The sequence below is a fragment of the Perissodus microlepis genome, chromosome 15 (genome assembly GCF_051167445.1).
Source record: "Perissodus microlepis isolate ML-2025 ecotype Zambia chromosome 15, ASM5116744v1, whole genome shotgun sequence".
Taxonomy (NCBI): domain Eukaryota; kingdom Metazoa; phylum Chordata; class Actinopteri; order Cichliformes; family Cichlidae; genus Perissodus; species Perissodus microlepis.
Genome location: NC_140475.1, coordinates 989,832 through 1,012,421, shown reverse-complemented (window position 1 = coordinate 1,012,421; position 22,590 = coordinate 989,832). Strand labels below are relative to the sequence as shown.

The window sequence follows — 22,590 nt, the reverse complement described above, 5'->3', positions numbered from 1 at the left end:
CGGAAGCCGTTAAAAAAGTCTCGCGCACTTGTCGCTCTATGTAGAGGGGGAGAGAGGGGGAGGAGGACGGAGGAAGAGGACAAGAGGAGGAGAGGAGGGTGCTGGTGGAGGGACATTCAGTCATTGTTACCAACTCGAGGAGCGGCGAAGACCCCGCTTACTCCCCGAATTTTGCGGACAGCCTTCAGGTAAAGTTGCGTTAAATTCAGTGGGTGTGGACGTGTTACTCGTAGACCACCGCCTCCGCTGCCGCCCGGCTCGGTGACTGAATGCACCGGTGCGGAGCGGTTACCGTGAGTCAGGTTGAACTAACCGTCATCTTTTGTCTGCGCCGCGCCGCGTTCACGCTTCTCTCGGCTCAGGTCGCTCGTTTTTATTGCTGCGGGTCAGTTACAGCGGGAACCGCGACGAGCCTCCGTGTAACGCCCGGCAGCTACACTCCCATTTATGAGCAGCAATTCGTGTCTGAGTCCCGGTGAGGAGCTACAGGAGGAGCCCGTTAGCGCTGACGCACAGGTAGGCTAATGGACGCGCTTGTGTCGCGTTAATAATGAAAGTTGAAGTGCGGCCCGGGTTAGACACCGGCAGGTGCGACGGAGCGGAGACCGTGTTTGACGTGTTGGTCGGGGGGAAAGGTGCGGGGCTGGGAAGGGTGTGTGCTGCAGCGATGGATAAAACATGTGCTCTATAAATAACAAATAACTTTAATAAATGACTTAAACAGTTTCTGAGCTGTGATTAGTGCAGATAGCAGTGTAAAAATAATAATATTAATAATGGTCGGAGGCGTCTACTGCTGCTATTACCACTGTTATTACTACAGAAGTACTGCCGGACGCACAGTAAATCTCTTCAGACTTGCCCTTTAAATACTCGCTCATTTGCTTATTTATTCACTGGGTTTTAATGATCTATTGCTGTTTAATAATGCATTTAATGTGGGCATTGATGGGCAGAACCCAGCCATAGTTAGTGACCTGAAAAGCAGTCGTTTGTGTGCTGCCCCGCTTACAGTTAGTCCATTTTTTCAGTTAAAAGGTTTCCTTTTGGTTTGCACTTGTTGTAATTAATGGACCACTAATGTCTAACCATTTACATTTACAAGCTGCTGTACTGTATTCTTCTGATTGCAGGCAGAGCATCGTTTCCACAGGGGGTCGTGGCTCATATTTCCTCCAGCATCATCGCCGTCTGTGAAGGCAGGAGACGGAGGAGTGTTTTCAGCATCTTAAAGGACCACAGCATCACCTAGGTGATGGAGGCCCTGTGACTCAGTGTAGTCATGGTGATGGATGCAGCCAACTTGGCCCTGCTGGATTACGCTGCCCAGCCCATGGTGTTTCTCTGTGATCTAACGAGGAGGAAGGGGCAAACAGATAGTCCTTAAGTCTGGTAATTTTTCCCACTTCCTGGTTAAAGCCTACGATGCTGACAGGGCTCGAGCCCTCTCCGTGAGCCCTCGTCTCCTGGGTCTTGCTTCTTTTCTCCTGTACGGATCATGGATCTCCTGTGGGTGCTTTCCGTGTCCATGCTGACCGTGTGTGTTGCCGTCCCCATGGATGCTGTGGCCGGGAGCCACAGTCTGTTCACCTGTGAGCCCATCACCCTGCGCATGTGTCAGGGGCTGCCCTACAACTCCACCTTCATGCCCAACGTCCTGAACCACTACGACCAGCAAACTGCTGCTCTCGCCATGGAGGTACGGTACATCGCTGCCATGTGATCTGAGAAAGACAAACCATCTATCTGTACACACACACACACACACACACACACACACACGTATATAAACAAAAGGAATGACAGTTTTCCTCTCACAGTTATGGCGCTCAAACTCTGACAGCAGCAAAATTCATGCGATTCATTTAAAAAAAAATTGCTCTTCACTATATTATAATAAATTTATAATTTAAAAAATAAAAATATGTTAATATAAAATTTATCCCCCCTCCAAAAAAACAGTCACACTCACAGCACAAAAGCTATTAAATTAAAATAAAGGATAATAGAATATAATTGAATATATATTATGCAATATGTAAAAACTGTACAATAAAGAAATCTGTATGTTTTTAACACAGTTTATATATTTTTAAATGTTATATTTTATTTCTAGATTTTTCATGAAGCCGCGCTGCCACAGTGTTGGATACGCTAACTTTGGATTTGATCACAAATGCCTTTAATAGTTTTAATGTTTTTCAACATTTAAAATGAGTTTACATTCTGAAATACACATTTAAAAAAGCTTGAAAACATTTTGTAATTGACAGTGTAACAGTGGTGAGTAAAGCTGCTGTTAAAAAGGCTTAAATCCCTTCAAGAATTTGCACAAAAAGCAATAATTAGATTTATATGTAAAATAGTATGTTACAGCACATGAACAGTGTTATTATTATTTTAATCAGATCTGCCGGCCGGTTGCAGCTGTTCTAATCTGACTCCAAACTAAACAGAGCTGTGATAACTGCCTCACACAGTATATGAAAGAGTATCATGGAGGATTTCATATATGAGCTTCAGTTATTGTTGGATCGATCAGATCGATCAGCCCAAGTAGCCACAGCATGAAACAGTCCCTCATCTGAGAAGCTTCTTTCTCACATTTTCAGTCCAGACGCTTTTCTTTCCGAGGCTACGACGACCTGGATCACTGAGACGCTTCACACACAGCTGAAATTGTGCGCTTCAGCGTTTTTAGCTAACAGAGCTGCCTGGATGTAGCGAGCCACAGGTGATGCTTGCTGTAAATTCCCTGTGTGTTCGCCTGTACTCGTACCTGCACAGTCCTGCGTCACATGGGCGCTGTTGGGTTAAAGCGATTTGAACGTTTGTGTTGTTGTTCTCATGGATTTGTTCTCTCGCTGCTCCTTCTTTCTCCTAAAGATGAAATTGGAACCTTTTTGGTGATCGATGAGTGTTTCACACACCACAGTTACTCCATGTTGGCTTCAGCCTTTTAGTTCTTCATTTAATGAAGTTGTGTTACTGCTGTGAAAGGGACGGGGTCTGTTAAACAGGTTTGGATCTGAGCCATGTGATGTTTGTGAGTCCGGTCACTCATGTTAGTCTTCAGAGCCCGTTGGGCTTCCAGTCAGCGTCCACAGTGCTGATAATCTGCCTCCTTTCCTCGGTTGTTTCTCTGCGTTCTGACGCAACGTTTTGAGAGCAGATTCACGTGTCTGTCATATATGTGGAATGAGTGATTCGGTGTGCGTGGCACACTTTCTGCTCCCGTGGACACGAGCAGCTCGATAGGTGTCAGCATGATCAGCTGTGTGTTTGCTGAGGAGGTGCCAGCCTACTTAAATGTGGCCCATCTAGCTGCTGAGGCTGGGAGCGTATTACCAAAACATTAAGCAGACAATGAAGGTTTCGTTTTTATCCCTTTGGGCCTTGAGAACAGAGGATTATTAAAACGCCAGCGATTTAACAGGGCGTGGTGTCCTGAGATGGGTTTGAACCGCACATCTGGCCTGTTGACAGATGAGCGCGATTAACCACAACATGTAGTCAGCTGCTATTTTATATAACAGGCTTTGAGCAGTGAGCCAACCGAGTCAGGCTTTAAGGAAACAGAGCTTCATTGTTTTTGGGTTGTGATTTCAGCCTCGTGGATAATCCACAGACTGACCATCCACAGCATCTCACTGTTGTCATGGCTGCTAAAAGATGGAGCACGGAGCAGATGCATCGCTTCATTAAGTTAATCCCGTCCTTTATGGCGGCCGATCCCTTGTCAAGTTCTGTCTGTCTAGTAATTACGGGCCAAACTGCTCTGTTGGCTCAGCTCTCTGCCTGCCTGTGTTTAGTTTATCGATGCCCCGTGTCACGCGCTCTTTGCTCCCTCTCTCTGCGTCACTTTAACCCTTCAACCTCGCCTGGCCCCACCCTGCCCGGCGTAGCGGATGTGCAGCACTCTGCCGACCATCTGTGCATCTGCGCCCGCCCCGGTTCACGGCGCTGTGTGTAGACACGCGCTGAGGAGAGATGGAGGTTACGTAACCGTAACGGGCCGGCTGTGGGAGCGCGCAGCGTCACAGCTGTGGTCACGTTCGACTTCATGTTTGGAAAAGATGAAACTGATCCCGTGACCGTGCGCTCGTACCAGCACCGATCTCGCTGTGCAGCGGTGCTTTCAAACATATTTCGAGGTTTCTGACGGTTGTTATTCACGTCTTCATTTCTCTGACTGATTAAATGTTACCAGCTGCATGTTGTTTGAGGCCAGGTTAGCTTTTTACGCCTGATCAGTGGGTGTGTGTCGCAGTGGGGCGAGAGAGGCGCTTCTGGTTTAGACGGTGTTCACTTTGATTGGTCATGGCTTCACAATTAAGTCTCTTTTAGTGCTTGTTTGGGTTTGGAAAACACACGGAAACCCAGCAGGTTCCAAAACCACGGAGCCCAGTCTTGGCTCTCGTTTCCCAGATAACTCGCCCCAGATCCAGCTCATGGGAGAATTCAAAGCCTGTGAGACGTCGAGGGCAGCCAAATGAGAATTGACAGTTGATTTTAAAGAGAATTAGGTCCGCTGAATGGGCGTGATAAGGATGATGAATGCCTCGCACCGTGGAGAAACTGGGAGTTGGATGAGAACCAGCGCCTGCCGTTCTTACAGTTTCTGTTCAAACCCCCTGAAGAGTCTTTGTGGTTCCCTTTTCATGTCTTGCTTTTTAAGTATTTTTTTGTTCAAGATTTTAGTGTTTTAGGAAAGTAGGACAATTTGTCACGATCTCATAAGCTCCAAACCGATAGAGACAAACTGTGAAAATGCACTTTAATGACTTTCGTTTCTTTGGTGTGTCAGAAGGTCTGTGCAGCTTTTCACAGACAGAATTTTCTGCTTTGCACATTTAGTGTTTTATTTTCTACAGCTGTGAACAGAATGTAACACAAACCACACAGTTTGTTAAAATGGATTTTAATGTTCCCGTGTTCATCCTCACTCGATCCGTCACCGCTGACCGCCGTATGACCTCGCAGCTGAAGTGGGACGGTGGCCTCGGGGCTCAGGAATCGGCTATTTCTGCGTCACAATGACACTGTGCCACAGTCGCATAGCATAACTGAGAGCGTGGCGGATTTGACTGGCACCACAAAAAGAGAGAAAGGACTGGGCCCAAATCCCCGCATTTAGAGATGCTGCACACTGATGAATATGAAGCAGTGTGGGCCCATCACAGGAAATCAATTACGCTGCTATGAACTGTCCTCGGCCTGCAGAGCAGATGGCGTGTGGTTCACCGCTCGGTGATGATCATATTACTTTTCTTTGGTTAAGGTCGTTTATAAGTCCTACTCTTCTGCATTTATGCATAGTTTTTAATGCTCTAGAAGTTTCTCCTCTGAAAATGGCGTCCATTGCAACCTGCTGCAGAGTCTGGCTGGAGGGACTTTCCCGATCGCAGCTCCAGAGGAGAAGGACGAGCTTCAGGCTCAAACTGGAGGACTTGGATCTTTTGTTAGGAGAAGATTTTCTCTAGAAAGAAGGAGCTGAATGATACTGAGGACTCAACAAAACCAAAGAATGTCAAAATAAGATGAACAAATGCTAAAACGAGCGCCCAGATATTCTTATTATAACAGTGAAATATCAGTTTATGGCAAATGCAGCTCCTTTTGGAGGGTTTCTCTTATATTTAGCAGAAGCTTTCAAGCAGATAAGGGATGGAGCCATGGCAGTGGCTTTCACAATGGTCGGAGTCATGTGACCGTCACGGCAAGGCCAGATGGACCGACTGAAGGTCGGGCCGACTGAAGATGTTAATTGCATTAGATGGATAACTGGGCTTGTTTACGTGAATCCCAAGCATCAAGATTAGGAGTCACTGCGTTGGGTTAATGTGCTGACTATAGCAGAAATTAGACACACTAGCTTTTTCTAGGTTATCATAACCTTTGTTTTGTCACGTCTTTTGGGTTATTGCTTGTCGAATGAAGGGTCCACAGCTACACAAAGAATAATCAGCGGCCGGCTCTGAATCTGCTCAGACTCACTCGTTTCCTCCTCAGATCAGCCTGTTGTCTCAGGTTTACAACAAGTGCAGATAAACTGTGTCGTGTTACAGACTGAAGAATAACCCAGATACTCCACCCTGCTCTGCCTGAATGGATGTGTAAGGGAGAGCTAAGGTGTGTGTGTGTGTGTGTGTGTGTGTGTGTTAAACAGAGTACTTTTTTGTGCACTCTGGCACGTTTTAACAGGCTTATTATGTTAGTAAAGATGTATCTCAGCTGATCACACACACAGACACACACACACACAGACACACACACACACACACACAGACACACAACATGGTCTGATAAACCCAGCGTGACCTGGCCTATAAAAGAGCCTCTTGTTTTATTTAATGTCCAACACCGTGTTTATTGGCAGTGGAGTGAATAAGAAGCACAGCAACCTCTCACTGTGTGTGTGTCTGTGTGTGTGTGTCTGTGTGTGTGTCTGTGTGTGTGTGTGTGTGTGTGTGTGTGTGTGTGTGTTCTCAAACTGTCTTAGGAGTGAACGACTCTGCCCATTCGTCCTCTCTCGCTCACCCGGTCTCTCACCCTCCTCCCCCACCTCTTTTGTCCTCCCCCTCCCCCTACACAGGACTCACCCGTTGCCCAGGAAACGGTCCCAATTGTGCCGTTAACAAAAGGAGCAGAGGCTTTCTCGCCTCGCGGGAGGTGGTCCCCTCCGCCCTGCACCCTGACCTCCTCGAGCCCCGCTCTCCTCCCTCTTCGTCCTCCTCCTTCTCCTCCACCTCCGCTCCGGTGATGCATCACTCGTCACCATGGCGCTGAGCTTTGAAATTTGGAGAATTGGAATGGCAGCAGAGGAGAAAGGGGGATAAAGAGTGAGGATAAGGGGGGGAGATGGGAAGAGAGGTGACTAGGAGATATTTTTTTAAAGGGCAAATCAACAAGAACCAGTCGTCCACAGTGGGCGTCACTGTCAGCGATTCATCAGTCACACCCTCAGCCTTTAACCTCCTGAGACCTGAACTCTTCCACAGCAGCATTTTTAATTTCTCTTTCATATTTGGGCTGATTGGGACCTGATGAATGTAAAAACAAAGAATCACCAGATTTATTATTTTACCTGATTTTTGTTTCTAAGAACAATGAGAGCCACATATGAGGACATTCGTTTTTAATTTAGATAAAACAGACGCAACGTCCTCATAAGTGGACATCAGGCCCTTGTAGAGCAAAATTTAGTACTTTGGTCTAGACAACCAGAAATGTGATGTCCACATATGTGGACGCCAGGTCCTAGGAGGTTAATGAAAACCATTAGGCATACTAGGCTGTATTCATAATTAATATATTAATCTTAGATAACTTTCATCTTAATCTGATTCAAAACATGCTGGATAGTGTCCATGCTGCAGAGGTGAAGCTGAGGTCACGGCTGTTTTTCCCGGTTCTTCAAAGGCTGCTACGTTTAAGATTAGAAATATGCAAATATGCACTTTCACTACACCGTCCCAGGAAGCACGATTATTAGAGATGTTGCTCCTGTTCTTCGCCTCAGTTTGATGTGAGATTTGGTTATTTACTGTGAAAGCAAGCAGCGGTCACAGGAGGCTGACATACGTCAGAGTTATGAGAAACTGCTGTGTCCTGATCACCAGAAAGACTGGAAACACCACCTTCTTTTCTCTGGATAACAAAATAAACTCCACAGGATGGGAAAGTGCAGCTGCAGGGCAGCGTGCAGGTCTCTGCTTCAGCATTAACAGCTGCGGGACGCCATCAGTCAGCGACACTCACAGAAGCTGTGCCTGCCGACGCACCGTACCAGCTGAGTATGAGACGGTCCGACCTCCTGACTGATCATCACGCTGACTCATAGCAAATGTGTTTCGGAGAGTCAACAGAGTTTTTTTAATAAGGAGGAGATTTGTTTTTCTGAGCAGCAGCAGAACAAGAAAACAGAATAACAATAGATTTTAGGCCCGATGGTTATTATGGAGATAAGGAAGGTTTGTTTTCTTAGGAAATTCAGAGCAGAAACCATCAGATTTAAAAACAGGAGGAATATCCTGCTACCATTATTTTTTAAAATGTGTCAAAGAGGAAAAACAGTGACGGTGTTGCTAAATTTTAAAAGAACATTTTGGGTTCCTTGTGATCTTTTCTTGCATCCTTATGCGGGACAGAGCTGGCTCAGTCCTATTGGACGTGTCACAGATCTCACTGAGCGAGTTTTCAGCGTTACTGCAGCGCTGTTAGAATTACTCACAACTAGGGCTGGGCGATATGGCCTAAAATTCATATCGCAATATAATTTGAAGCATGTGCGGTAACGATATATATCACGATATATTCTTTTCTTCTGTATAACGTATTTTCCACACTTAAAATCCTTTAATTTTCTTAAAAATCGAGAGTGTGCCTTATGTATGAATTCTGGTTGTGCTTACTGACCTCGAACCGATTTTGGCTGCAGAAATCTGTTAAAAATGTTTTAGTACAGCTTTGGTAAGCAGCACTGCTTGATGGATTGTCAGAGCATTACGGCTGCCGTAGTGAGGAGCTTCGCGGAGTAATCTGGGTCCAAAACTCCGTCTGTTTCAGGTCCCAAAGTCAAACGAACACTGAGAGTTAAAAACGGTCTAAATTCTTTCATCTTTAATAAAATCATCAGCGTTGCTGCTTTATCGGGTGTAACAATTAAGTTTAACATCCAGGCATCCATGAAAACAGGATTTATTAAATTTAACGGAGTTAGAAGTTAACAGGAAGTTAGCTCACTAGTTTCCACCTAAACATTTCATACCATGTTCTGACTGAGAGATTTTTGAAACTAATTCAAACCTACAGCTCTGTTACCACTTCCAACATAAATGAAGACAGAAAACTAAACAGCAGTGATGTTTGCAGGGTTACTGAAGTTGGACTACCTGGTATATAATGTTGTGCTACGCGATTGCTAGCAACACAGCTATGTTAGCATAACATTAGCACAGTGAAGCTGGAGGATGAACGATAAAAAGTCATTAATGAATCAATGTTAGGGAAGTGGAGGAAGCGCAGTTTTTGGCTTTCCCCATATTTCAACAGTGCTTCATCTCTTTGCTGTGACTGTCGGCATATTTTGCAGATGATAATGGTTGTAGCCGCTGCGATGCTTTCGACCAAAACAGGCGCAACTTGATGACATCATCAACATGCGCTATCGCGATAGAGCGGTATAGTCAAAATCTCTATCGTTGGCCAAATTTATATCGTTTCTATCGCCCACCCCTACTCACAACAAGGTTGTTTTTAGATAAACGCATTTGATTCTAACTAATAATGTTTTGCCTGAGTCGTAAACTGTGCAGCAGATCAGCCTCTTATATCTGCATTTATCCCCTCATTGGCTCTTTGTTGGCCTTGTTTTGGACTCCAGACACGTCTCCTCTGTGTGTGTTTCTAGAAGGACACATTATTCCACGTTTTCAGAGATCAAAAATCCCATAACAAACTGCCATGAAGGATGGAAGCTGAGGTTACATTAGCATACCGCCGGCCCTCCAGGCTTTCAGCATCCACACAGTTGTGTATTACACGCTCGATTCTCCTTACATCGCTGACTCTGGGGAGGAAAGCTGCACGACGAGCTTCGGGCCAGTGGTTCTCCAGCTGTTTCTGCTGTGGCCATTAACACTAAACCCCGTGGAGAGTGTGAGTGTGTGGGCAGAGCTGTGACCGGCCATATGTACCATCCACTGGCTCAGTCCTGCTCTCAGTGGCTCACATGATGGGTCGACTGTCATAAAGAGGCTAAATGGACACGCGAGGAGTTGCGGGAGGGTTAAACGGGCAGGAGGGGGGGACGAGGATGGAAGAGCACAAAAATAGAAAAATGAGAAAAATGGCGAGATGATAGGAAGACAGATGAATGTGTTTTTTCTTTAGTAGATCATCCTGGTAGCCTGCATAGTGATTCGGCTTTGGCCCTTGGCGTCTCCCTTTGTAGCGCCGTCCCGTGTGGTACATTGTGTTCTATGGAGCGCAGCAGTAGCCCACGGGAATCAAACGGGAGAGAAAGAGCGAAGATGCAAACTCACTTGCGCTGCATTAGATCATGTTTGAGTGGTTTAGCCGTGTTTACGGGGCATCGCTGATGAAGTAATAGATGTCACAGGACTGCTCGCTGGCAGCAGCACGCAACGCGAGTCACAGGAGGGCCGATCACAGCAGTAGCGCCCGTTTCCCTCTCGTGGTGGCCGCTACATTCAGGATTTTCTGCTGTTATTCCTCCAGAGAATAGCCAGCCTCCCTGTTGTACCTGACTATAGCTGTAACACGATCACCAGGAAGCGCTGCAGCCGATACTAAAAGTATCTGTAAGAGGTAACCGGCCACACAGCTTCGGTGCACACGGGGGCCAGAGCTACATGTCAGTGATGATCTGTGAGGACCATTCATGGTTGTATCATGAACCTGCAGTAACGGATCAGGTTTAAGGCGGATCGCGTTTGAAGCACTTGTTTTCACGCTGGCTCATAGCGTGCCACGAGTGCTCGTGTCATTACACGGTGGAGCTCGTGAAATGTGATGACTCCATTTGTGCGCACCATCGGCTGGATGGTTGAGCTCAGTTACGACGGGCGATGCTCTCAGAGAGCGTATGCTGTGCTGAGCTACGACTCGACCGTAAATCTGCGTCATCGTGCCGTCTATCGCTGATCCCACGCAGCGCAAAGCCATCAACGCCAGGAAGAGCGATATGAACAAGGCGCTGACAAAAGCTGCACGGACGTGGGTGCTTTGTGCTGTGAGGGGCGAACACCCACTCGAATCCTTTTACAGAAGCACGTCACATGTGTGTGGCAGGCGAGCAGGAGACGGCGCCGTGTTGCAGACATACGGTGGGAACAGTGTTTCAATCTGATTGCAGTTAAGGTGACAAACAAAGTCCTGCGTCATCATTGCTTCTCTGAAAGGTTTATCCCCAAACAGCCGGATTTGGACATGTCGCATTTTTATTGCTGGACAGAGGACGGTGAGCCGACACAGCTGTTGAGTTTTGTGCCATTTTCTAAAATCTGAAATCTGTTACATTTGTAATGCCAACAAGATTCTGATTGGTACACACACACACACACACACACACACACACACCATGTGGTGTTCTTTGCACTTTATTTAACATTGTTGAAGCTGCATTGATTGGTTAAACATTAATATCCATTCCTTTAATAAACCCCTCCCTGTTCCTGTCTGTCACACACAACTGTCTGGGGGAGGGCAGTGTGTGTGTGTGTGTGTGCGTGTGCGTGTGATTGACTTGGGTGTGGCTCCTTCTGTAACACACACAAACACATAAAAACTGCAAACCACAGCGTGTTTGGCTCACACACATGCATGGAAACTTCTATTTGCATATTAGCAGCAGGACCCACGGATGCTTCCTGCACCCACACTGTCTGTTGGAACAGTTCATGTGTGTGAGAGCATCATTGTGTCGGTCTGTGGGTGTGTGAACGTGAAGATAATACACTTCCTTGTGTTCGTGTAAGCAGGATGCCCCAGTGTGTCAGTCAGTCACAGCGTGGTCCACCCTGCAACACAAAGGCCCTGTGTGCGCGCGTGCGTGCGTGTGCGTGCGTGTGTGTGCGTGTGTGTGTGTGCGCGCGCGCGTGTGTACGTGTGTGCGCGTGTGCGTGCGTGTGTGTGCTCGTGTGCGTGTGTGTGCTCGTGTGCGTGTGTGTGCTCCTCCTGTCTGGAGATTGTGGGATGAATAAAGGGGGAGCAGGATAATGTTTGGGGTGGATTATTAGTTAAGGGGCCGGAGTTGTTTTTATGGACTCGCATGCTCGGCTGGTGTCTTTGTGCCCTCTGTGGTTCACGTTCTGAAGGTGGAGTGATGCTCACGCTCCACTGGCGTGTTTCTTCTGTCTCCACCTGCAGCCTTTCCATCCCATGGTGAACCTGCAGTGCTCCCCGGAGCTCAGGATGTTCCTGTGTGCGCTCTACGCCCCGGTTTGTACCGAGTACGGCCGGGTCACGCTGCCGTGTCGCCGCCTCTGTCTGCAGGCCAAGAGCGACTGCTACAAGCTGATGGACATGTTCGGTGTGAGCTGGCCAGAGGAGATGGACTGCAACAGGTTGGTGCAGCAGCAGCTCTCTTTACATCCCTGCTGGAGGGAGGAACGAGACCAGCAAACATCCTTAAAATGATTTATTTTCATTATTAAAGTTTTGTGACTGATCTGATGGTAGAGTCAGCGTTCTGCACTTGTAGCTTCACCTTTGAAGCTTTTATGTTTCCCAGAGGAGGAGTTTGCTAACATGTGACTGTGTCCTCGTTTGTTCGTAGTTTAAGGACAGTTTTTACTTCTTGCAGTTGCATTTATGCTTCAGTAATCACAAAAAATGTTTTATTTCCTGTATTTTTTTCTGTGGAAAAATCCGATTGGTTTGTTTTTGTTGAACACAGCTGACGTGGGAACAACAGAAACACAAAACATTTAAACCTTGTTTCCCAAACACACATCACCAGACACACACTATTAACGACTTTTTATTAAGTTTAAAACATATTGATAAGCGATAAGAAACACGGCAGGGAGCAGAGGAGGTGATGTGGTCCTCTGTGCATCTTCATCTCCCTGTAAACGACATCATTCAGGTACGAGCCACAGCATGTATGCTAACGCTGCCCCAGCTGCTGTCGCACACTGTACTGGGATCAGTTTGAGCAGACGGAGACGCAGGCGTGTGTTTGATGCTCATGATCTACAAAGAGTCGTCCACAGTCGTACTCGAGCACGTGTCTGTGTGTTGAAAGTGACGCATACATGTTAGTGGGCTCTGTTTAGGAAAAGACATGAAACGGACAAAGGGGAGCAGTGCACGTCTCAAAGGGGGCGTCGTGAAACTGAATGAGTGACGTAAACGGGGTCATTTAGCCTGTTTGTCGTTAGCTTGAATGTGAACGTGTCTCAGACAAGTTTCAAGTGTCTGCAAACTAAACTTGTCCTTCACTCTGCAGCTGTAGGACAGCGGCCTGGCAGGTATAAAATGTTTCTGAACTGTTATGACGGCGTGCACCATAACGCCGGCATCATGTGTCGCCTGTTGTTAAAGGCTCAACAGCTGCCCGAGGTCACCACCTCTCGTCTGCTCTCAGGTTCCCAGACTGCGACGAGCCCTACCCCCGCCCCGTGGACCTCCTGTCCGGCTCGGACACGACCGAGTCTCCCATCTCCGTCCAGAGGGACTACGGCTTCTGGTGTCCCCGCGAGCTCAAGATCAGCCCCGAGCTCGGTTACTCCTTCATGGGGGTGCGCGACTGCTCTCCTCCGTGTCCCAACATGTACTTCACACGTGAAGAGCTGACGTTCGCCCGCTACTTCATCGGAGTCGTGTCCATCGTCTGCCTCTCTGCCACGCTCTTCACCTTCCTGACGTTCCTCATCGACGTGTCGCGATTCCGCTACCCGGAGCGCCCGATTATATTTTACGCCGTGTGCTACATGATGGTGTCCCTGGTGTTCTCCCTGGGCTTCCTGTTGGAGGACAAAGTTTCCTGTAATGCAGCTAGTCCTGGGAGGTTTAGGGCTTCGACCGTGACCCAGGGCTCCCATAATAAGGTCTGTCATTGGGCTTGAACCCTGCTGGTTGTCTCCTCCTTCCACACGTACAGATCCATACAGACGGTGTGTTTTCTGTTCTTTGGCAGGCCTGCACGCTTCTCTTCATGGTGCTCTACTTCTTCACCGTGGCCGGCAGCGTGTGGTGGGTCATTTTAACCATTACCTGGTTCCTAGCTGCTGTTCCTAAGTGGGGCAGTGAGGCTATAGAGAAGAAGGCCCTCCTGTTCCACGCCTGCGCCTGGGGCATCCCCGGCGTCCTCACGGTGACTCTGCTCGCCATGAACAAGATCGAGGGAGACGGCATCAGTGGCGTTTGCTTCGTCGGGCTCTACAACTTAACAGCCCTGCGCTGGTTCCTGCTGGCCCCGCTGGGACTGGATGTAGTGGTGAGGAAGAGCGTGGCAGGAAGTCCTGTAACGTCCTTTTGTCGCTGTGTCTGTGCACCGAGACGTCTCTAGTTCTTAAGTCTCTGTTTGCAAAACTGCCGGGACGAGAAAGACGTGCGAGTCTGAGTAAAACCTGAAGATAAATTCATACTTTACAAAATACATGTTTTTGTTCTGTTTACCTTTGTTTTCATTTCTCTGTGTGTGTGTGTGCGTGTGCGTGTGTGTGTGCGTGTGTGTGTGTGTGTGTGTGTGCAAACGAGAGCAGCTGCTGCCTCGCGCTGCGCAGCGACTTGCACAGATTTATCCGTTTATGTTGCAAATTGAATAAAATGAAGTGAAATTTTTTTTCTTCATTTATTGAGGCATCGATCAGACCGTCAGTGTGACATCACGTCTGTGTCTCCAGGTGGGCGTGGTCCTGCTGCTGGCAGGTATCGCTGCTCTTAACAGAGTCCGCATGGAGATCCCGCTGGAGAAGGAAAACCAGGAAAAGCTGGTGAAGTTCATGATTCGTATCGGCGTGTTCTCCGTGCTCTACCTGGTTCCACTGCTGACCGTTCTGGCCTGCTACCTTTATGAGAGCAGCTACAGGCCCGTCTGGGAGACCACCTGGGTCCAGGAGAAATGCAGAGACTACCACATCCCGTGTCCCTACCAGGTAAACAAAGTCACCGACTGGTAAAAAAGCAAATAAATAACAAAGGATGGAGACGTTTGATCGTTTCACATACATGACACATTGTGTTTGAGTTACATTATAAATCGCTGGTGCAATAATAATAATAATAATAATAAAACTGATTGATTCTTAGGTTCGAGTTCTTCACCGTTACACAATCGAGGGATCAGGAGAGCTGATATAACCAGACTGTGTGTTCATCACAGCATTGTGCGCACACACACACTCACCTGCGATCGCTGGTATATACGAGACGATTTGGTAATGCGCCTCAGCAGCTGCGCTAGCCTCCAGCATCAGCACGCACAGCGGAGCTCCTCCCACAGAGCCGTTAATAATTCAGACGTCTCTTGTTCTCTGTTCCTTTCAGCAGCGATCACCTCCGGCCGCTGCAGACGCTCTCAGTGCTGCGGAGGCAGACTGTTTATCGTCTGCGGTACTAGTGGAAGAGAAGTTTGAACGTTGGTCTCTGATACTTTTACCTCCAAGTGTCAGAGCTCAGCCCTATGACGCTGTTAGCCACGGGAAGAGCTGCGAGTCCAGGACGCAAATGAGACGTTTGTGATGCAAAGTTGTGCTCTTAATCTGTCCTGTAAACACTGTGTGTGTGCGCTCTGACTCACCACAGTGCACTACAGAGATGCTGCTAGCCATAAAGATTTTTCAGTAGGCGTTCACACAGGCGTGCATCAGCAGAAAGCTTCGACTGAACTATATTTATATCTAGAGCGTTCTCCCTGAGGCCGAGCGCTCTGTAGAGCTCCTGAGATGCTCAGTGAGCTCACATGGCTGGACAGCTGTGTGGTCACACAGCCTGTAATGAGGATGCTGCCTGCAGTCATGCATCGAGTCTCTCATCTCTGTGCGGTAATGAGTTCTTCTGTGGATCCTGAGCCTCGAGGCTCTCCGCCCGGCCCGCTTATAACGAGGCCATCATGACGACATCTGTGTGGACGGGAAGCAGGAGGAGAGACGGCAGGAAGCAGCGCTCCGGTGACGAGACAGAGTGGGCCGGCTCTGTGCGCTTTCCTAAACTTCAGCTGGAAATAAATGACCTCGTTTTAACTGTGACTGAGGAAATCTCTCGTTTACACGCTGACACACAACATGCGTTAAGTTTGGGACGCTGCTCTGTGAGGGCTGCCAGTGTCTGCAGCTACAGTTAGCTTAGCACGCATGTCTTTGGACTCTGTGAGGAAAGCTGCAGAAGTGCAGCGGGGTTAGGGTTGTTACACCTGCATGGATGTAACTGCACTGCACTAACTCCACCCTCTTCTGTTTGTTCCAGGTGGAGCGGACCAGTCACCCCGACCTGGTGTTGTTCCTCATAAAGTACCTGATGATGCTGATTGTAGGAATCCCCTCTGTGTTCTGGGTGGGCAGTAAGAAGACCTGCTTCGAGTGGGCCAGTTTCTTCCACGGCAAGAGACGTAAAGAGTACGTATGTGTCACACTGTGACGGCGTCTTTGTGGCTTCAAACTGATTTTGCTAAATATAAATAAGCTTACATGAGGTCTGTCCCAGTATTTACAACTCAAAGCGCTTCATCTCTCTGTGGTGATAATCAGATTTCGTTTTAACTTCAGAGCTGTGGATGACATAATAAAAAAAATCATGAAATAATAATAATTTTAAAAAGTATCCAAGTGTAGTTTGAATGAGACACACAGGGCAGCAACATCAGCTCCTGTATGTTCTCAAAATCCTCTTCAAAGCAAATGAATGGTCAACAATGAGACCGTCTATGTGAACAAGCAGGTGGCAACAGTAGGGAGGAAGAACTCGTTTTAACAGGAAGAAGCCTTCAGTACAACCACGCTCAGGGAGGGGCGGGGCCATCTGTGGCAGTGATGAGCAACCACAGGAGCAAGAAGACAACACAAGGGGAGTCTCAGCAGGCTGAACCGATGGCAGCATCTGCTGGTCCAGCCCTGAAGGGGGGGGGGGGTCTGCTGCACCCAAACTGGGAGCTGGTTCCACAGACGAGGGGCCTGAAAGCTGAAGGCTCAGGTTCCCACTGTACTTTTAAAAAGGAAGCAGAAGTAACCCAGCAGCCTGAGAGCAAAGTGCTCCATCAGCATCATTTGGTGTTATAAGATCTGATTATTCAGGACTTGATAAATAAGGAGAATTTAATTATAGATTTAACAGTAAAGCGACACTAATATTGGGGAAACAACACACCGTGCAGATAGACAGCAGACGGGAGTTTGCTGTGGACTTCCTGTCTCTTCTCAATCTGTTCTGTAGTCAATGGAGACACTAAACAAGGACTCGCGTTCTCTTCCCGAAACACATTTAGAGTTCAAACATTTTACAGCTTGGCAAACTGAAATGTTTCCACATACACTGATTCAAATATTATTTTAAGGAGACCTGGATTTCATTTCTTTTGTGTTGCGCGTGTACAGCAGCTGACGGGAGCTCGGCTGTTTCAGGGCAGCTGCTGACGCTCCGGAGCTCCTCACACATGGTCCCAAAATAAAAAATAAAAACACGTTTGCTTAGTTATCACACTATAAATGCAGAGTGTGCAACTGTCTCACACACGTATTATTAAGCCTGATGTGAGGACCTGCAGGTGAGCGCAGAGCTTAATGTGATTTCAGTCTTCAGTCGTGTCCCTGCAGTGACGCCTTCTCTGAGGCTTTCACCTCCTCTGCACCACTTCCCCTCCAAACAGAGCATTAACCCCGTCTCCCGTTGCAATCCTCTTCTACCACACCCACCGCCCCTCCACCTTCCCCCTCTCCCTCCCTTCCACCCTGCATCTTTCCCTGCCACCCCTCCCCTCCTCCTCCTCCTCCTCCTCTTCCTCCACCTGCTGCAGCAGGATGGTCAACGATAGCCGACAAGTGCTCCAGGAGCCCGACTTCACCCAGCTGCTCCTCAGGGATCCCAACACCCCCATTGTGAGGAAGTCACGGGGCACATCCACGCAAGGGACCTCCACCCACGCCTCTTCCACCCACCTGGCCATGCTGGACGAGCCGCCGAGCGCCAGCACCAGCCGAGCCGGCTCCGTGCGCAGCGCCCGCTCCAAGATGAGCAGCTACCACGGCAGCCTGCACCGCTCGCGAGACGGCAGGTGGGTTCCGACATCGCGGTCTTTCATTAACCCCGCCCACCCGCAAGGCTCATATCTGCTCCTCTCCATTTAGATACACGGCCTCCAGTTTCAGAGCCGCAGACGAGCGGCTGCCATACGGGAGCCTGCCTCGTCTAAACCACCAATCACAGTCCAGGCACTGCAGCACCAATCACCTCGACAGCCTGTCGCAGCACGGCTCCGCCCAGAGGCTCGAGAACCAGTCGCGCCACAGCAGCATCAGGGACCTGAGCAGCGGGGCCACGGCGGTTCTCGGCGTGCCCAGAAACGGGATCCACAGAGTCCTGGAGGAGGATGGAGCGACCGCCTGAAGGGGTGGAGTCTGAGGAGGAGAATGTCGACGAGCAGCCACTGTGATAGGTTTGGGAGCTCAGAGCTGAAATATCGATGAAACAAATGCTGCATCAGCTTAGTGACAGAGGGGGGGGGGCACGGGACAGAAATCTTTGCCTTAAACATCCTCACAGCTTTATGACGTAGCCTCCAGTGTGAATCTTAGCAGTTTTTAAACTCCACCCAGTCGGGGAACGACGACGTCGCCGTTGGACCCAAACGACTAAATGTGACCGACCGCACGACGCGGCTTACTTTGTATAAAAGGACTTCGATAATGGACACGAGACATTTGGAGCTCCGTCCTCTAGTCTTTAGTGTTTGGGAGGTTTTTGGGGTGGGGGTGGGGCTTAGATTTATTACCCTTGTTCCACGTTTTCTTCCATTTATGAGGGGCAGCCAATCAGGAGAAAACTGAAACAACTGGTTTCAGTGAGAGGATGAAATGACTGAATGAAAGTTCTCTGCTGAATCTGAACCTGCTATTCTGCACACGAAGGCATTTTAAGTCTGCTGAACTTTCTAGAAGCCTCGCCTCATTTTAAAAGCTGGATTTTAGTGTTTTATTGCACCTGTGCAATAACGTTTGGAACGATACAAGGAAATCATGTCAGTCTGTGCTTTGCTGTTTTAAACCCAAGGGCTGAAATCCAGAATATACATGCTGAATCCAAACTCCTGCCTTATGACTGCGAAGAGAACAAACCCAACAGAGGTGAGGAAGCACAGATTTAATGACCTCAAGCAGATCACCAGCGACCTTCATGGAGCTGTACGGACACCTGAACACAGCTGAACAAAGCTTACCTTCCCTTTCCGTCCGAACATGTTCGCTTTGAGCAGATTTACTCCGTCCTGTTTGCAAATGTGTCCTTACTAAAGTTAGAGTTTCCTCCAGAGGCAAAACATGTTCATAGATGTAAAAAGTGAATTGCTGTTGGTGATTTGTAATAAAGTTTCAAAAAAATCAAAAGCTTCTGATGTTTCCGGAGAAATGAGCACACGGTAACACTGAGTGTATTTGTAACAGCCCTCCGCTTTATTGAAATACATCGGAGTCAGGTTAATATAATGAGTTCTCCACGTAAGTGTGGCAGCCGCTTCCATACATTATTTTTGTTTTGACCTTACACCTTAAATATTTTTGTGCAAAAAAAGAATCTACATCAGCTGTAGTGGGTTATCCTCAGTAAAACACCCAAACCGCTCCAAAAAGAATAAAACGACAAACCGAAAACAAAAATGATTACATCTATAACATGCAAAACTGTACAAATTATTACAAAGCAATCCTAGAAAACAAAGTGGAATATGATATGAAAGAGCAAAACAATATAGAAGGTACTGGAGATAAGACCTCACTGAAATGTAAAGGCGTTTCCATTTCTTTAAATTGCGGCACTTCAGCCGTGAAGCCACCTGTCACCCAATACTCACTGCCGTCTCCACCCGGGTCACATTCCCTCACTTACTGCTGCCCATCCATCAAATGAATCAAACGCACCTCGATCGCGCTCATCTGACTGAAAATTTGTTTCCTGAGTTTCCCCTTCTCGCTCTCTTTGAACCGGGACATCTAGGATCTGATTTTCTGCACAGTATTGGCCAAAAATGAAAAACAGACGCCGCCTGGCTAACACCTCACACACCGGCTCGTCGTTCTGCAGATAAACTCGTCGCAGGAACGAAGGAGTCACTAGCTTAAAAAAAGTTCTAAGATATTTGGAGTAAAACCAGCTGGGAGCTCTAAACCGCTCTTCAAATTAAAAAATAATAAAATAAAAATAACAACACCTGGAATGAGCTGTTTGCAGCTCGTTGCTGTGTTTCCACAGGGGGAATGACCGCCGAAGAGTTTTCCCTTTCTGACAAACAGGACGAGTGGAATCATGTGGAGCGAGGCTAAAACCCTCTGTGGGTTCTTTGATGCCACGCCGCCGTGTCCCTCGGGTCAAAATGCCTACAGGAGATGAACAGAGGTAACAGGTTTTTGGCTGTGAATGCCCTGCTCTGCAGCCAGAAGCTGCCACACCGTTTCCCCCTCTTCTATTTTTTTAAAGGCCTTTCCACTGACAAAGTAAAGTAAAGTAAAGTAAAGTAAAGTAAAGTAGTGCCGTGGAGGCGGCTCAGAGCTCCGGCCCTGTTCAGTTCACACAACAACAACAACAGGCAGCACCGAGGTCATTTACTCCAGCGCCTCCAGAACAAACCCAGGTGTGACTTCCTCGCACTGTTTACATTCTCATTTTTTTAATCCCTCTTACAAATTTTCACGAGTCATTAAAACATTCGTTGGAACGAGCAAAGTCGCGGCGCCTCCCTGTTTTGTCCGTATTTGGTGAAACGGAGCTCATCTCAGCGACCTTTCAAACACCGCCAACAGTCGGAGGAGCACAACAAGGCAACAACCGCCTGTGTGCGTGTGTGTGTGTGTGCGTGTGTGTGTGCGCGCGTCTGCGTACAGGCAGCAGTGCCGATACACAAGTCAGCTTTTTTCCCCCCACTCATATGAAGTGGAGGGGAGGGATGCGCACACACGTCATAGAAACAACATGAAAACAAACAAATCTAAAATAAATCAGTAAAAACAAAACAAGTGGTTTTAAAATGGCTTCGAGTGCGAAACAACCCGGAATCACTCCAAACAAAAGTGGGAAAATAAAGGAGGAGTTTTCCGTCCCGTGTAGTTCTCTATAGTATTTTCCTTATCATATATTACTCTCTACTCTGAACCTATGTACATGACTGTGACGGGAGTTTTGGCTGGACAACGTGGAGCGTCCACGACGGAGGACGCGCACCCCTGATGATGTCGTTCGCTCTGAGGAACCGAATGAGTTTGTCGTGTGATGTCACAGGAGCCGCTGTTGGAGCTTTTTGCTGATGGTGGAAATTAAAAATGTTATAAAGTCACTGCACTTAGTATCAGGAGCAAAAAATAAAAGTAATTCCTTTTTTTATTTTTTGTTTTTTGCAGCACCCAGAGAGAAAGCAGGTGAGGGGGGGGGGGGTAACTCCACCCGTCTGCTTCGGCCACAAAGCAGCAGAGCTCCCTTTCCTCGTCTATGACTGATAAATAAATTAAAACACTGTCCCCCTGAATCCCGGCGGGTCCTATGTACAAGTACAAACCTTCTGCTCTCAATAATATTTCATCTTCTTTTTGGATTGCATCGTGACTTTTTAAGAGTCTCTCAGTGAATCTCGACAAGTTGACCAAAAAGAGCCAAAATGGGAGCTTCCTGTTCCTGCATCACCTCCCGACATCACACACACCTTCTCTCTCTCTCTCACACTCACACACACAAGCAAAACATCAGCACCCACATGTACACCACTGATAGCATTTGATAGCTTGTCCCTCGCTGTCTAGCGAGTGTTTCGGCCCCACTGTGGAAGAACGCTGAGACACAGTGCGGGGGGGGTAAAGTGGGACAAATCTTCTTTGGGAGGGAGTGGTGGGCAGGAGGTGCAGTTCTCTGGGCAGTGAGGGAACAATATTCAAAAAAGGAAGAGTTGGAGAATTTGGAGTCCTGTGCTGTCGGTCGGTGGGTCGGTTGATGGGTCAGTCGGTGGGTGGGTGAGGGGGGTTGGATGGACCGCTGGGGGCTCATGTGTCCCAGCCCATCCTTTCTGTGCTCTCCAAGGACAGGGACTTGGTCTTGTGTGGGGAGGCCGGGCTGGGTGGGCTGCTGAAGGTGGAGCTGTTGGAGGCCGTGGAGTGGCGCGGGGAGTCCGAATCCTGGAGGAAAGAGGGAAGAGTTGGAGAAATTAGACGATCCCTTCCACAAAGTAAACTGGGACGACAGATGAAGCTGCGCCTCTGTCTGCTCCTAACAGCTACTGATGACGAGTGCTTGCTGCACATGCACTGCTCATTAATCTGCTTTTTGTGACGGCGGGGCAGACAGGAAGTCAGACTGAGCGACGCTGACCCGCCCCCGCCTCGTCTTCCGCTTATGCAGATGAACGGCTCGATTGACCAGAAATGATCAGCTGAAGGAAAACAAACATGCAGGCAGGCCGAGCTGGTGTGTGTGTGTGTGTTGGCTTGCTTCACCCTTGTACAGCGTGTGAGGCTCCTTCCAGCTCACTGATGTCCTGGGTGTTTCATACACTGTGTAATGTACGTTTCTTACAGTTCACCGATCCAATCGTCTATTTATATCCCATCCAAACACACCCCACCTATAAAATACTAAAGAGCACAGTCACACTACGGCTACACGAAGCACAGCTGCACGAGTCCGTGTAGATGGGCAGCAAAGGCGCAGCTACACTGCTCCCGCCCACATCGACCTGACACGCTCAAGCATGCACGCTCTTGTTCTCTATCATGAGAGAATTTTTTTCCTTTGTGTGTGACGGCACAGTCTTATAACCAGGGGCCTCCTGGGTGGCACCACCAATATAACGATGGAACATCATGCATTGAAAACTTGTGTGGATTATTAATGCCAAAATATTTATCTGTTTATTCAAGTTTGTGACATTGTTCC

At 48.0% G+C, this 22,590-nt stretch overlaps 2 protein-coding genes across 11 annotated transcripts in view; one reads left to right on the top strand and one right to left on the bottom strand.

The window, feature by feature from the left end:
• The first annotated feature begins 45 nt into the window (after positions 1 to 45).
• fzd3a (frizzled class receptor 3a) lies at positions 46 to 19,064 on the top strand. Of its 4 annotated transcripts, none has more exons than XM_084952369.1 (9): positions 46 to 188; positions 1,134 to 1,699; positions 11,893 to 12,089; positions 13,115 to 13,577; positions 13,667 to 13,966; positions 14,376 to 14,627; positions 15,937 to 16,085; positions 17,483 to 17,737; positions 17,811 to 19,064. In XM_084952369.1, the coding sequence occupies exons 2-9, from the start codon at positions 1,499 to 1,501 to the stop codon at positions 18,067 to 18,069; spliced, it is 2,076 nt and encodes a 691-aa protein (XP_084808495.1). In that variant the 5' UTR covers positions 46 to 188; positions 1,134 to 1,498; the 3' UTR covers positions 18,070 to 19,064. The 4 variants fall into 4 exon arrangements, with proteins under 4 accessions (XP_084808495.1, XP_084808492.1, XP_084808494.1 ...); XM_084952366.1 differs by having other exon boundaries at positions 17,480 to 17,737; XM_084952368.1 differs by lacking the exon at positions 46 to 188 and adding an exon at positions 235 to 516 and having other exon boundaries at positions 17,480 to 17,737.
• Positions 19,065 to 19,107: 43 nt separating this feature from the next.
• The window catches only part of cdc42bpab (CDC42 binding protein kinase alpha (DMPK-like) b), a 71,532-nt gene continuing 68,049 nt past the window's right edge, over positions 19,108 to 22,590 (bottom strand). For all 7 annotated transcript variants that reach the window (XM_084952359.1, XM_084952362.1, XM_084952360.1 and 4 more), the window contains one exon: positions 19,108 to 21,833. In XM_084952359.1, the coding sequence (XP_084808485.1) occupies positions 21,702 to 21,833 (132 nt within the window). In that variant the 3' untranslated portion in view covers positions 19,108 to 21,701. The remainder of the gene's footprint in view (positions 21,834 to 22,590) is intronic.

Coding starts and splice junctions, on each gene's coding strand:
- fzd3a (XM_084952366.1), top strand. CDS start 1,499: ATGGATCTCCTGTGGGTGCTTTCCGTGTCCATGCTGACCGTGTGTGTT. Junction 1,700..11,892: donor CTGCTGCTCTCGCCATGGAG/GTACGGTACATC, acceptor CTCCACCTGCAG/CCTTTCCATCCCATGGTGAA. Junction 14,628..15,936: donor ACATCCCGTGTCCCTACCAG/GTAAACAAAGTC, acceptor TGTTTGTTCCAG/GTGGAGCGGACCAGTCACCC.